General features: G+C 44.2%; 1 protein-coding gene across 3 annotated transcripts in view; it reads left to right on the top strand.

Annotated features, from left to right (window-relative positions):
- Aff3 (AF4/FMR2 family member 3) overlaps window positions 1-12,668 on the top strand; it is a 471,135-nt gene that overhangs the window by 440,470 nt on the left and 17,997 nt on the right. For all 3 annotated transcript variants that reach the window (XM_040729442.1, XM_040729441.1, XM_040729440.1), the window contains 2 exons: window positions 1,505-1,632; window positions 10,556-10,619. In XM_040729442.1, coding sequence (XP_040585376.1) covers window positions 1,505-1,632; window positions 10,556-10,619 — 192 coding nt within the window. The remainder of the gene's footprint in view (window positions 1-1,504; window positions 1,633-10,555; window positions 10,620-12,668) is intronic.

Genomic DNA, 12,668 nt, shown 5'->3' with positions numbered 1-12,668 from the left:
CAGGGAGTATGCTTGCACACTCCTGTAATCCTAGCTCTCACAGGAAGTATGATGCTAGCACACTCCTGTAATCCTAGATCTCACCGGGAATGTGATGATAGCATACTCCTGTAATCCTAGCTCTCAGGGGGAGTGTGATAGCATTCCTGTAATCCTGGCTCTCACAAGGAGTATGTTAGCACACTCCTGTAATCCTAGATCTCACAGGGAATGTGATGATAGCACACCCCTGTAATCCTAGCTCTCATGGGGAGTATGATAGCACACCCCTGTAATCCTAGCTCTCACAGGAAGTATAATGCTAGCACACTCCTGTAATCCTAGCTCTCAGGGGGAATGTGATAGCATTCCTGTAATCCTGGCTCTCACAAGGAGTATGTTAGCACACTCCTGTAATCCTAGATCTCACAGGGAATGTGATGATAGCACACCCCTGTAATCCTAGCTCTCACAAGTATGTTAGCACACTCCTGTAATCCTAGCTCTCACAGGGAGTGTGATATTAGAACACTTCTGTAATCCTAGCATTCAGTAAGCTGAGACAGTTCAAAATCAGCCTGAGTGACAAATCAAACCTTATCTGGAAGGGTGTGGGGGGAGCAAGAAGAGAAGAAGAAATAATGCAGATCTCTGAGACTACCCTAGATCTACTAAAACAGAAACTAAGCCAGCAATCTGTGTTTTAACAGGTCTCTGGATGATTCTGATATATGTATGTATGTATGTATGTGAATTGGGAAAAATAAAGCCCAAGCCCTCAATTACAACTAGAACTTGAGAAAGTTGTCTAACCTGCCCACCCTTAGTTTCCCCATCCATGAGAGAAGCGTAAGACCTCCCTTTAGATATTGTGAGAACAGCTTTTGACAACAGATGCAGAAGTCCTCAGCTTGAGACCTAGACACATACAGGCTAGACACCCCTAATCCAAAAGGGTCCAAAATCTGAAACTTGATGAACACCAACATATTTCTGCAAATGGTTCATTCCACACCTGGTCCTTATGATAGGTCAGAGTCAAAAAGAATCACAAAACTGTTTTAAAATAAGCTGCATATAAACAGGTGATGGTGGCACGTGCCTTTAATCCCAGCACTGGAGAGGCAGAGGCAGGTGGATCTCTATGAGTTTGAGGCCAGCCTGGTCTACAAGAGCTAGTTCTAGGACAGCTAGGGTTACACATAGAAACCCTGTCTCAAAAAAAAAGGCAAAAAAACTGCATATAATTGTTTTAATGTATATATAATTAGTATATGTATATGGAGAAACACGGATGAGTTTCATACTTAGACCTGGATCCTTTCCCCCCAAATATCCAATCACTGTGGTTCCCAGTATTTTGAATAAGTATACAGCCTGTATCACCTCTTCTTTATTGAAACAAAATCTAATATAGATCATTTCTAATATAGAACAAGCAGTATTCGGCAAATAAAAGGTGTTCTGTCTAATGGCTCTTTCAGCGGCCAGTGTCTCAGTAACTTCTGTGTTATTTGTTGTTTAGAAAGCAGCTCACAATAGTTCCGAAAACGGCATCCTCCATACCAAGTCGCGGCCACAGACTGAGCCATGGTCTCCAGGTTCCAGTGGCCACAGGGACTGCAAGAGACAGAAACTGATCTTCGATGACATGTAAGTCTAGACCTTCTTTTTGTGGTAAGGAAGGAGAAAGTAGAAAGGAAGATCATTACCTCTCATTTACCATTACCTCTCATTTACGATGAGGCTGTTTGCCCTTGAGTGATATGGTTATTTAAATGTCTCTCAAAGGAAGCTCTAACTTAGTATGCACCCCTGGACAAACAGGATTCCCAGGGCTAATGGAGTTGACGCCCAAGACCTCAGAAAACTGAGGCAAACTGCACTAAGGGGTCTTGTTTCTTTTAAAATTATGTGTGTGTCTGTCTGGGTCTGTGTGCATGAGCATGGGTTCTCATGGATTCCCCTGTAGCTACAGGCAGTTAGCTGCCCAGTGTGGGTACTGGAACCAAACCCTAGTCCTCTGAAGAGCAGAGCATGCCCTTAACTGCTAGGCTGTCTCTCCAGCCCCTCCAGTGAGTCTTATTTCTAAGGATGTGTATTATAGGGTGTTGGTGATTTTATGCTATCAGAAAAAAAAATCACTTTTGGTTTTGTACACTATAGTAGCAAAAGAATAATGGTGATTTACTCCTGAAGGCTGTTTTCTCCCAAGATGTAGGTTCTTTGTTAAGAGTATAAACAGGCCTTGTGTAGAAAAAGCAGCCTGACATCCTTTGTCCACTTCTGCTAAAACCTAAACACATCTTCCATGCCCATCATCAGGGGAAGGTGAACAAGAATGCCCAGCCATGCTCTTGGGAGGCTGAAAAATCACAGCCAGAAAGGCTGAGATGATGCTGAAGACGATTCAGTCTCCCAGGGAGAAAGCAGGTCAAGGAACACCTAGAAGGAGGAGATAGTGTCTCATGAGTTCAGCCTGAGTCCTGCGATCAGTTGTCAGCCGACCCGCAAACATGCCATGCCCCGCATGTCCACTTGAGGCAGGATAAATTAAGTCTTCGGGGAACCTCATGCAGGAGGTCCCTGCCCTCTGCTGGCTTACATTCCAACTGCAGAGACAGACTACAAGCCATAAGCCCCTGGAAGTTAAAATGCAAACTGGTCTCAACATCTCCCAGCCCCTTCTCAGAAGAAAATAATAGTATCAGTGATTACTACTGTGCACCCCTCCCTTGGGGGTGTCGCCTAAGCAGCAGCATCTGGGGAAGCATCAGGAACCATGCAGGAGTGAGCATTCCCACTGCCCACTCTTTGATAGCCCTAGCACTCACCCAGGTTATTTCCTTCTCTGGCAGCTTCGCGTATTGAGCTGTAGTCTTTTAAATGTTAATTTTACTTTATACATTAGCCGGGGTTGGAAGCCAAATGCACACCGTGTCATTTGAGAAGCACACAGCAGGCTAACTGAATTTGGGGAGCTGTATGGACAGCCAGAAGGCCCAGGTCCCTTCCCGTGGTTACTACAGCTGCGTGCCAACTCCATGCATGCAATCCTCCCCTCCCTTAACTACTCCACCTCCCACCTCCCTTCACTTGCCCCTTGCTGAGCAGAATGGCAAGCTCTCATTTGCCCCCAGGAGGACAGTCAGGTGGTCAACTGTACCTTTATTAGGACCTTGTGGTGGAAATTGTCGCTGTGAACTTTAGCCAGTTTTGAAAACAGAGGCAATCAGAGTGATGTTTAAGGTCATTGTGGAATTTGTGTCTGGGTGTCGTAGCTAATAACAAAAGTATCAGACACTGGAATGCTCAAAGTATCAAACATCTCCAGTATGTGGTTTGGGGAGCATGATAAAGGTAAGGAAGGTACAAGAATACATGGGGAAATAAATTCAATGACTTCTCCGATGTTCAAAACTGAAAACGTATGTCAGAAAGAGCAGCGGCCCAATGATGGTAGCCAGTCTAAAGTTTCTTGAACTTTTAATAGGGGGAAATGATTCTCGTTATGTTCCCTGTCTGCACCAATGAAGAGGCTCTGCCTATTGGCAAGATGTGTAATTCTGGCTGTTGACTGTGCTGAAACGGTTTGTTCTGTTAGAGATAAGGTACAATGAAATAGAAAAAGCACTCTTACATACCCATTACGTGGAGAGGTATGGCCACTTGCTCAAAATGATTTGACATCTTTAATAGTAAAATAAACAGATGACTGAAACAGCTAAGAAAGCTGTGGGAAGAGTCTTAAAACCCAAAAGGCAAAGACCCAACATTGTCTCTTCCTTTAAGCCATAAAAATAGCTGTCCCTCAAGAGATCAAAGTCACCTGACACATGCAAAATGTCTTACATGTCTGTTGAGCACTGACAAGGAATCAGGTACAGGGCAACAGCTAAGGTATGACGATGGGTTCATTCTGGGTCATTCTACAGAGTCAGGAGAGAGATGCACATGAATGGGACCCCTCCTGTGACTACCGCGACCACACCTCCTCCTCTCCCCTTGGTCTCTCGCCACCCTTTCCCCTTCGTGTCCTCTTTCTCCTACCCCACTTTCCTTCCTTCCCTTCTGTCATGATTTTCTTCAACTTGACACACCTGGGAAGAGGAAACCTCAGTGAAGCAATTGTCTCCATGGGAATGGCCTGTGGATATGTCTATGTGGCATTTTCTTCAGTGCTGGTTGATGTGGGAGCCCAGCCCACTGTGGGCGGTATCATCCCTAGGCAGGCAACACAAATAAGCCTCTTCCTCCCCCAAGTGGCGTTTTCTGCCCTCTTTTCCTTCCCTCCTCACTTCCTTATCCTCAGCTCCTGCCACTCTTCTTGGCTTATATGCGCTGAGGGTGTCAACAAGCACTGAGATGAACCAAGAGGCTGCCAGGAGGAGAAGGGGGATGGCCAGATCATTGGGACCAAAGCAACTGAGAAGCTGATGGAAAACCAGTTAGAAGGATCCTGAAAGTAACAGATGCCAGGCTGTCATTCAGTTCTTAAAGCTGCGTCATGTAGCCTTAAAGAAAAAAAGAAAAAGAAACTCATCCTTTTGTATTATAAATACTTGTTAATGGTTGAATAAACATGCAATTCAGACAACAACTGAATCCACCAGGCTGTCAAGAATGAGTACTGAATAAATACAGCTGAATTATAAATACCCTTCCCAGGGGAGGGCCTGGATTTTTCTTTTTCTTTTTTCCATGAACCTGCGTGAGAGTACATTTAAATTCACACTCTTCTGCATCCTGTTTCCTGCGTTTCTTACCAATTAAGGGCCAGTTAGTGCTTTGGGGATGCAAATGAACTGAAGGGGATCGCACTTACTTTAAAACTGGGATCAAGGTCGGCTTGTTCTTAGTAAGCTGCAAGTGCAGACTAGTGGCAGTGTGACTAGCCTCTTCCCCTGACATTCAGCAGAAGCCCGAAGAGCATGACAGTCACCACTCCACCGCCTCAGTAGGAAGGTGGCACTGGCATGATTAACAGACTTTTCTTGGAAAAGACAAAATCTGTGAGAATTTATGTCAAGGAGTGACAACACTTGCTTCACCCCGCAGCTCAGATGCGGGTCTTATTAGTGCAAAGCTGTGAGCTATATATTATTTGGTGTCATAATTAGTGACAATGGAGCTTTGGCCAAGGAAAATTGAGAGGGATCTGGGATGGGAAGCCTCCGGCCCAGGAGTCCCGAATTCACTGAGCTAAGCCATAAAAGGCTTGGCGGGAAATAAAGCCTGGCTCCCGCCAGCCATATTGCTGTGTTGGCAGCCAGCGGGGCTGGAGGCCAGCACTGCCTGCTGCTTGCTGAAGGATGTGCTGTCCCCTGCCCATATTTCACATAGAAGAGGCAGTCACGACCAGAGCACTCAGCCAATCCACCAAATGTCCCATCTGTCCCCATGACGCCAATAATAGGAGCAGACCTACCTAACCCTCCCGGCACTGAGCGAAGACTCCCTGGGACACACAGTACTGAAGGCCATTGAGCATGTAAAATGTGAGTGGGAGGAAAGGAGGGGGACTTGACATTTGTAATGTAATTATGTGCAGCAGTCTCCTCGCTAAAAGGATTTTAATTTTATAGAGGATGGGAAGGAAGATTCCCGTATATGAGAGGTTGAATCTTCTGCAGCATGATTTAATCAAAGGAAACCAACTAGAATTTTTGCATAGGCCATAAGAGAGCCAGGCAAGGCACTCTGGGGACCTTTCCATGGCACTGTTGGCCTGGGGAGACCCTTTCCTCGCTTCAGAGCTGGACCCCACTTTTTGTTCTTAGAGAATAGTTTCCATTGTGAATTCCCTTTCTCAGGCCGAGCCCCTGCTTTATTTTGACCAATGGAAAAACAAAAAGGAGAAACTTAGGGGGGAGGAGAAGGACATTTCTGTTACTGAAATCTTCAGGGTTTGCTAAAATCGATCTCTTTTAAATATCCAACCCAGAGAGGAAGAACCCTGAGACTGATGATTTTCCATTTCAATAAAAGTTTCTTAAATGATTAAAAGCTTGCCTCCCTTAGTCAGCACAACATGAAAAGTGTACCGTGGGGCCTGTAAGGAACATGAGGGAGGGTGCTTCCCCTCCTGAGAAGCCAGGAGCCAGGCATTTAGGGTTCCAGTAGAAGTCAAGGCTGTAGGAACGAAAGCCTCTTTTGAATCCTTGCTGCTTAAACACTATCTCCCTGCATCCATGGAGATGCGTGCAGCCAGCCAGCAGCAGCACCTGGGGGCCCCAGTCCCCAGACACCCCCTCTAACAGCGCCTGCTGGAGGGGGGCAGATGGCAGAGTTCTTGCCCAGCATGCACGAAGCCTTGAGTGTGCCACCCAGTTCTGCGAGCTGGCACTACAAAGCAGTGTGTGTGAAAAAGAAGTGTTTAACCCCTTACATGGTACGGTCTCCTTTTGGAGCCAATACCTCAAGGCTGGGGACACAGTAACACCCCTAGGGCACACCAACTGACATTGGGTATATCAGACGAAAATTCATTTGATATCATTGTTGCTACCGCTCTGTCTGATGTGGATTTCAGTTTCTCCAAGCAAACCATCCAGCTCTCTCCACACCCAGGGCCCTGTTTGTTCAAACACAGTGAGCTCTCATCCCTGCCAGTTTGCACAAAACAGGCTCGCTCTTTGGAGGGACGGCCTTTCAAAGAGGTAGGAATTACAGAAAGCAGTGTGCCAGCCTCTCCGTGGGAGACCATTCATCTCTCTCTCCCCCTCAACCACGAAGGAGAACAAAAAGCAAAGCCTGCTTCTAAAGCCCGTGTGCTAGAAGATACGTCAGGTCACTCACACCCTGCAGTGGCTCAGAGCCAAGGCCATGTGTTTGTAGGTGGCAATGGCGGAAGAAAGAACGAAAAGAATACGTACCGTTTGGATCAAGTACACCGATCGCTTTTGTTACAGAGAACTCTTAGAACAAAGATGCACACGGCCGTGCTCTGGCCCTGCCGTCAGCCAGTTCTGATGTCTGGAGCACTGGGTGTAGTTCCATTGACAGTGTTTAATTGCACTTTTATTCGTGTTTAAGCACTCTAGATTTCCCACGTACAAACAGATTCCATGGAAAATCTATTTTACCCTGAGAGGACTAGGTTTTATTTCAGAACCTTTGATATATTAGATGCTGTGCATGTGACAGCAGTGAGGGGCAATTCCGTTTCTCCCTACTGACTTGTATATGGCTGTAGAAAGCAATGCCTTCAGGTTAGTGTGCATCCACATCCACGCTGGACAGTCTGAGTGAGTGACATCCCGTTGTCCCAATGACGTTATAATGGCTTGATGCAAGAGCATAGCAGTGGAAATCACCTGAGAGGAGAAAATGGGCCAATCTTCAGGCAATTTTCAGTGCTTAGTATAGTGAGCCCTCCATTATATGCAAAAAGGATTCTAACAGGCATGTTTGTAAATGGTCCATAGATGGTACCGGGTCTTCTTTTAGCATGGCAGGTTACTGTTGTAGCTGCCAGGATCCGGTCAGAAAATTGGATGTGTTACTTACCTAAAGACACTGCCGTATGCTTGTGACTCAGCCTCCCTATTGGGTTTGAAAAATGCATTCATGTGCTGAAGATAAAACAGCATTGATTGAAGAACCTGTGTGAGGGTCTATCAGCTACCTCTAAGGGTAACTTAGAGAGCCTGTGAAACCTAAGATGCCATAGCTTATGACCAAAAGAGTTTTCCCCCCTATGGGAATAAATATATTTAAAATGACGCTCTTTTAGTGGCGAAGTCTACAAAACAGGACACAAAGAAAATGACCAAACTTAGATACTAGAGTATAGAGCAGATAATGATGTAGAGAATTTCAAGTTGCCATGGAGACAGTCTCCGGCTCATTGGCTATGATGCTGCACCCTCTCAGAAGGCAACCACTCTTCCCTAGGCTCCAAAGAAATTCAGCACAATTCAAGGATTACTGTAGGCTGTGGAAGACCAGAAAGGTCAACAGCATGATTCCTGCCGAAACGCGCCAGTAGCCAACCTGCACACATGCAGTAACTGTAGCCCTGTAAACTTGGTAGGTAACTAACGACCCATCAAGTATAGTGTGAACGAGTTCTCTGTGACAGTGGGGAAGACAGAAGCATGGGTGACACTGCTAGGTTAGTCCAGGGGAGTAACCTATGGTTCATGATAGGATCTGGTGAACACTCAGTGAGTCAGCAGAGAGCAGAGTATTACAGGCAGGGGAGAGGAAGAACAGAGCTTCCAAACAGGAGTGGCATGCCATCAAAACTGGTGGAACCTTCCCAGATTTTACTCCACAAGTCCCTGGTAAATACCCAGTCTGAACTAAGATTTGACCTCAGAAGTCCCAAAGATTGATTTTTAGACTGGAAACAAGACAGTGGCACAACAGAAACTATGTTTTAGAAACACTGGTCAAGGAGTAACGTTCCAGTTTGATTCTAAAGGAGTTGAGCTGTAAACCCCAGAACCGGGGTTGATATAAGCAACCTAGGTGGTATGTCTTTAAGAGAAGAGGAATTCTAAAAAGGACGTGTGAACACATCTGGCAACAAGAGAGATCTTGTGACAACTGTAAACTCTCCTCAAACTGTGGGCTCAGGAGTTGGTCTAGGCTTGGGCTGGAGGTGAGCTCTGATTGTCAGTGTTGGAATGTGAAGCCAAAGAGCAAACATTGCAGCACGTATGTTCCTTCTAATGCTGTGACAGTCAATATGTGTCATGACTCAGCGGGATGTCATTACTCCATACCCACAGTATGTGTCATGACTCAGCAGGATGTCATTACTCCATACCCACAGTATCTCAACCATCTAGAAGTGATCCATAACTCATGGACTTCTGATTGTCATTTTTTTTTCCGAGACAAGGTTTCTCTGTGTAACAGCCCTGGCTGTCCTGGAACTCAACTTTTGTAGACCAGGCTGGTCTCGAACTCATGTGAATCTAAAATAAAAAAGAAAGAAAGAAAAAGAAAAGACCTCTGAGAAGTTTGAAAGCACACAAGGTAGTAACAAGGAAAATTACCAAAGCTCGAATCAGTCAATATGTAGCCTAAGTTGCCTCTGTTAAGGCAACTGAAAAGCCATTCAAGTGGAGGTGTGGGTCCCTGGGAGATGAACTAGGAAAGCAAAGGTGATGGGAGCAGGCCTGTTTTCCTGAGGAAATCTTCAGCCACAACTGAGACCCACCAAGGGGAATAGAGGGCTGTGGGAGCAAGAATGGTGAAGGAGTACTTGCCCAAAGACAGACGGTTACGTTCAGGAAAGCCTGCAGCTATGCTGTCACTTCTTTGTGGTAGCAAACCAACATGTCAGTCCCAGTGTATTGCCATAATTCTACCAATATTTGTAGAGAAATAAGAGACAGGATATGAAATTCCTTTTTGTTTTTGTTGTTCCCATGGTTTTTGACCCAAACTAATTATGTGCTTTGACCCTAATTTTGTTTCTTAGTTTGGTTAATCAAATGCTGTGTTTTAGTCAACCCACGTTCGTTGTCATTGCACGTTACTGTTTCTCTAAGCACTTTGATCTCTTTGAATAAAGGAATGTCCTGACTGCCTGGTATTACAATGATGTTAAAGACCCATTAAAATCTAAAACAAGACAGTTTAAAATAAGTGTATCGTAATAGGTTAAACAGTCCATGACTGATGTCTCTGCTGATATCATATCCCCTGACTAGTATCTGCTGTTTATGATTAGGTCAAGTTTATTGGTCACATGACACACAGACTACAAAGAAGTTTATGTTGATGGCATCTAAAGGATATAAAGGTTTTTTTTCTTAATAATCTATTAGACTGAGCATTTTAAAGGCACCAACTGATGAGTGGCCTAGTGTGACTTAGGGTTGTCGTGCACATTCATAACTGTCTGAGGACAAATTACCTTCTTCTCCCATAAGAATTGGCACTGACCAGGATTATTGCTTTAATAATACACATGTCTAATGTTCCTGTTTACCCGCTAGCTAATCAGCACTCCAGAGGGTACATGCCGTGTTTGCATTGTTACAAGGTAGACATCATTTTACAATTAACTTCATTACAACTGGAACATAATCATACTACATCACAGTTCTTCAGTTTTTACTGTGAGGCTTTAAGATAATTAACTGTATGTGCATACAGCTCTAGTTACTATGTATGCATATAAACAATGCACTCCTAGGAGCAGATGAATACTCTCATCCATACATGTCCATGAAATTATTACCAGGTATATTTACAGGTTTTTTAAGTTAAAGGGGGATGGTTTCCTGTAGATACTATGCAAAATAAGGTTTTTCACTTTTTTCTTACCCATACAATAAAAAAAAATCTTATTCACAAATTAGGCACTAAGGGACCACGTTAAAGCAACTATAAATCTAGGCTATCTGCATGTATTGAGTGGGTTTTGAATTGCTAACTTAGGAGAAAAAGAATGTATTTTTTGTACAGACTGTAATTTGAAAGTGCAAAAAGTATACATGATTCTATATTAAAGCAGGGTTTTTACATTGTGCTTTATGTTTGAATGAAAGAAAAGCATATTTTCAGCAGGTCTTGCACTTAAGCAATAATGGCATCTAATACTCTCTCGTTGTAGGCCTCGGAGTGCAGATTATTTTATGCAAGAAGCTAAACGGATGAAGCATAAAGCAGATGCGATGGTGAGACCCTTTTCTTTCCAGATTTGTTCATCCAAATTGTGTTTGTGCTGCAGCTTCATCACTGGGGCAATATAGCCAGGGTAATTATAAAATCTATTACAAGGATGGCTAGGCCTGCTAAATGGGAAAATGTTTATATAATCAAAGGCTCATAGCCCAATAAATTACGACTTCACTCAGTAATGCCGCACTGGAAGAAAGCCCTGGATAAATGAATATTTCAATTTAGTCTTAAGGTTTGAATAGTAACCAGAGCCAGTGGACTCAGTGGGCGGAGCTATTAGAAAGAAATTGAATTTGCATTTCCCTCTCTGGCTACTCTAGCTGGTTCTTCTTGGCTCTTTTCAGGACAACTAGTTCCTGGTATATATCTGCCCAAAAGGGGTGCATCCCCTGAAGTTTTCAATGTGGAAACCATCACCCACACTTAAAACCTTCAAGTCGCCATGATTTGATCTTTGCAAAGAATAACTTTTCTGACTTAGATGATCTATTTCAGACAAGAAATAGGCTTTGGTTTGTTTGTTTTTTAGATAAGAAGGTCTTTCCTGCCCTAAGGCCTCTTCCAAAAAGATGCCTTTCTTCCTAGAAATTCTAGTTTTCTTTCCCTCCAAAGTTCATAGCAAAGACCAATCAGGGGGCTGGAGATAAAGGTGGCATCTCAGCTACCTTTCAGAATTGACTCCAGTGGGGAGATATGTAAATCCTAGCAGTTGCTCTCCCAGTGTGCCTGATGTTGCCCAGTTATTATCCGATGTCAGCTGCCAGGGAACACTGGGGCAATGTGGAAAGAGCAGTGAACACCAGAAAATAGAGACGGTGCCAGGACAGCCCTTGTCCTCACAACCCGGTAATCCCAGGGTCCGGTGGGAAGTTCAGGTCATCCGAAGAAACTGCTGTGTGGATCTCCCTCTCTCCAGTGCCGTTTTTAAAAAGAGAGAAAGGAAAAAAGGCAAATAATTAATGCATGGCCACTTTTGGTCAAAAACATCACACTTTTAAATATGGGGAGATTTGCTACCTGAAGCCTTCATCCAAGACTTCCTGGTTCTGTTCACCTAGCATCATCCTGCCCAACTCTGCCTTCCCTGTCCCTTGGCAGCCTCTCCTCGTATCTCGCTCATGCCACCTACACATCCATCCACCTGCGGAGCCTAATGCTCATGCAGTCTCTCCCAGGCACACCCACACCCTCAGCATCCTCCCCAGATCCAGCCAGATGCTTCCCACTACCACCTCAGTCTCCTCTCTGAGCTTTCCCTGACTCTCTATAGCCCCTCGCCCACTCTCTCTCTCTCCCATCTTCTCACATCAGACTCTTCCGTTTGTAGTCTGTCAATCACAGACTGCCTTGCATATTGAACTATTTTTATGGTACGCAGTTTTCACTCTCCAAATGTCTTTTGTGTCCCTAGAAGGAGCTTTTGTATATCAAGTACACACACCCCAAAGTTAAAGTGCTTTATACTGAAATCAGTTCCTTAGCTTGACAGTATTGCCCCACAATGCCGTGGTACAGCCTGTATGTCTTATAAGTGTTAAGCTTTTGATTTATTCATGAGTAAGAGTTTTGATATATATTCATTTTCAAAGATATCATTGTTAATAGAAGTTGGGGATTTATTTTTGTGTCTATTTTAGTGGTAGGACTGAGAATAGTTAAGAGTAGGTATGTGAATTTTTCTTTGATTAATAAATCATGGGAAAGCAGAGGTGATTTTACAAGGTGAGAATATGTGAATTTTCTAGAACAGCAGTCAGTGTCTAGAGCCAGAACCTCCATACATAGTTCTAGACCTATATGGAGACAGTGTGGAGAACCCCAAGTGTTGTTCTTGTGATTGGTTTTCAGCCCTGGGTCTCATTTTGTGAAAGATATAGAACCTTAAGTTAATACCCCTTCTCAGTCTTCTTCCCTTTAGTGAGGCCCTGTTAACAATGACGCACAAGAGGGTGAACATGTAGGGGTATAAGTCACAAATGACACACGAGACAGTAATCAAGGCCCTGAACCGTTATTATTGATGGGCATAAAAGCCCATGTATGGA

The sequence above is a fragment of the Mesocricetus auratus genome, unplaced genomic scaffold, assembly GCF_017639785.1.
Source record: "Mesocricetus auratus isolate SY011 unplaced genomic scaffold, BCM_Maur_2.0 Super-Scaffold_100021, whole genome shotgun sequence".
Classification (NCBI taxonomy): Eukaryota; Metazoa; Chordata; class Mammalia; order Rodentia; family Cricetidae; genus Mesocricetus; species Mesocricetus auratus.
This window is presented reverse-complemented; position numbering and strand designations above follow the sequence as displayed.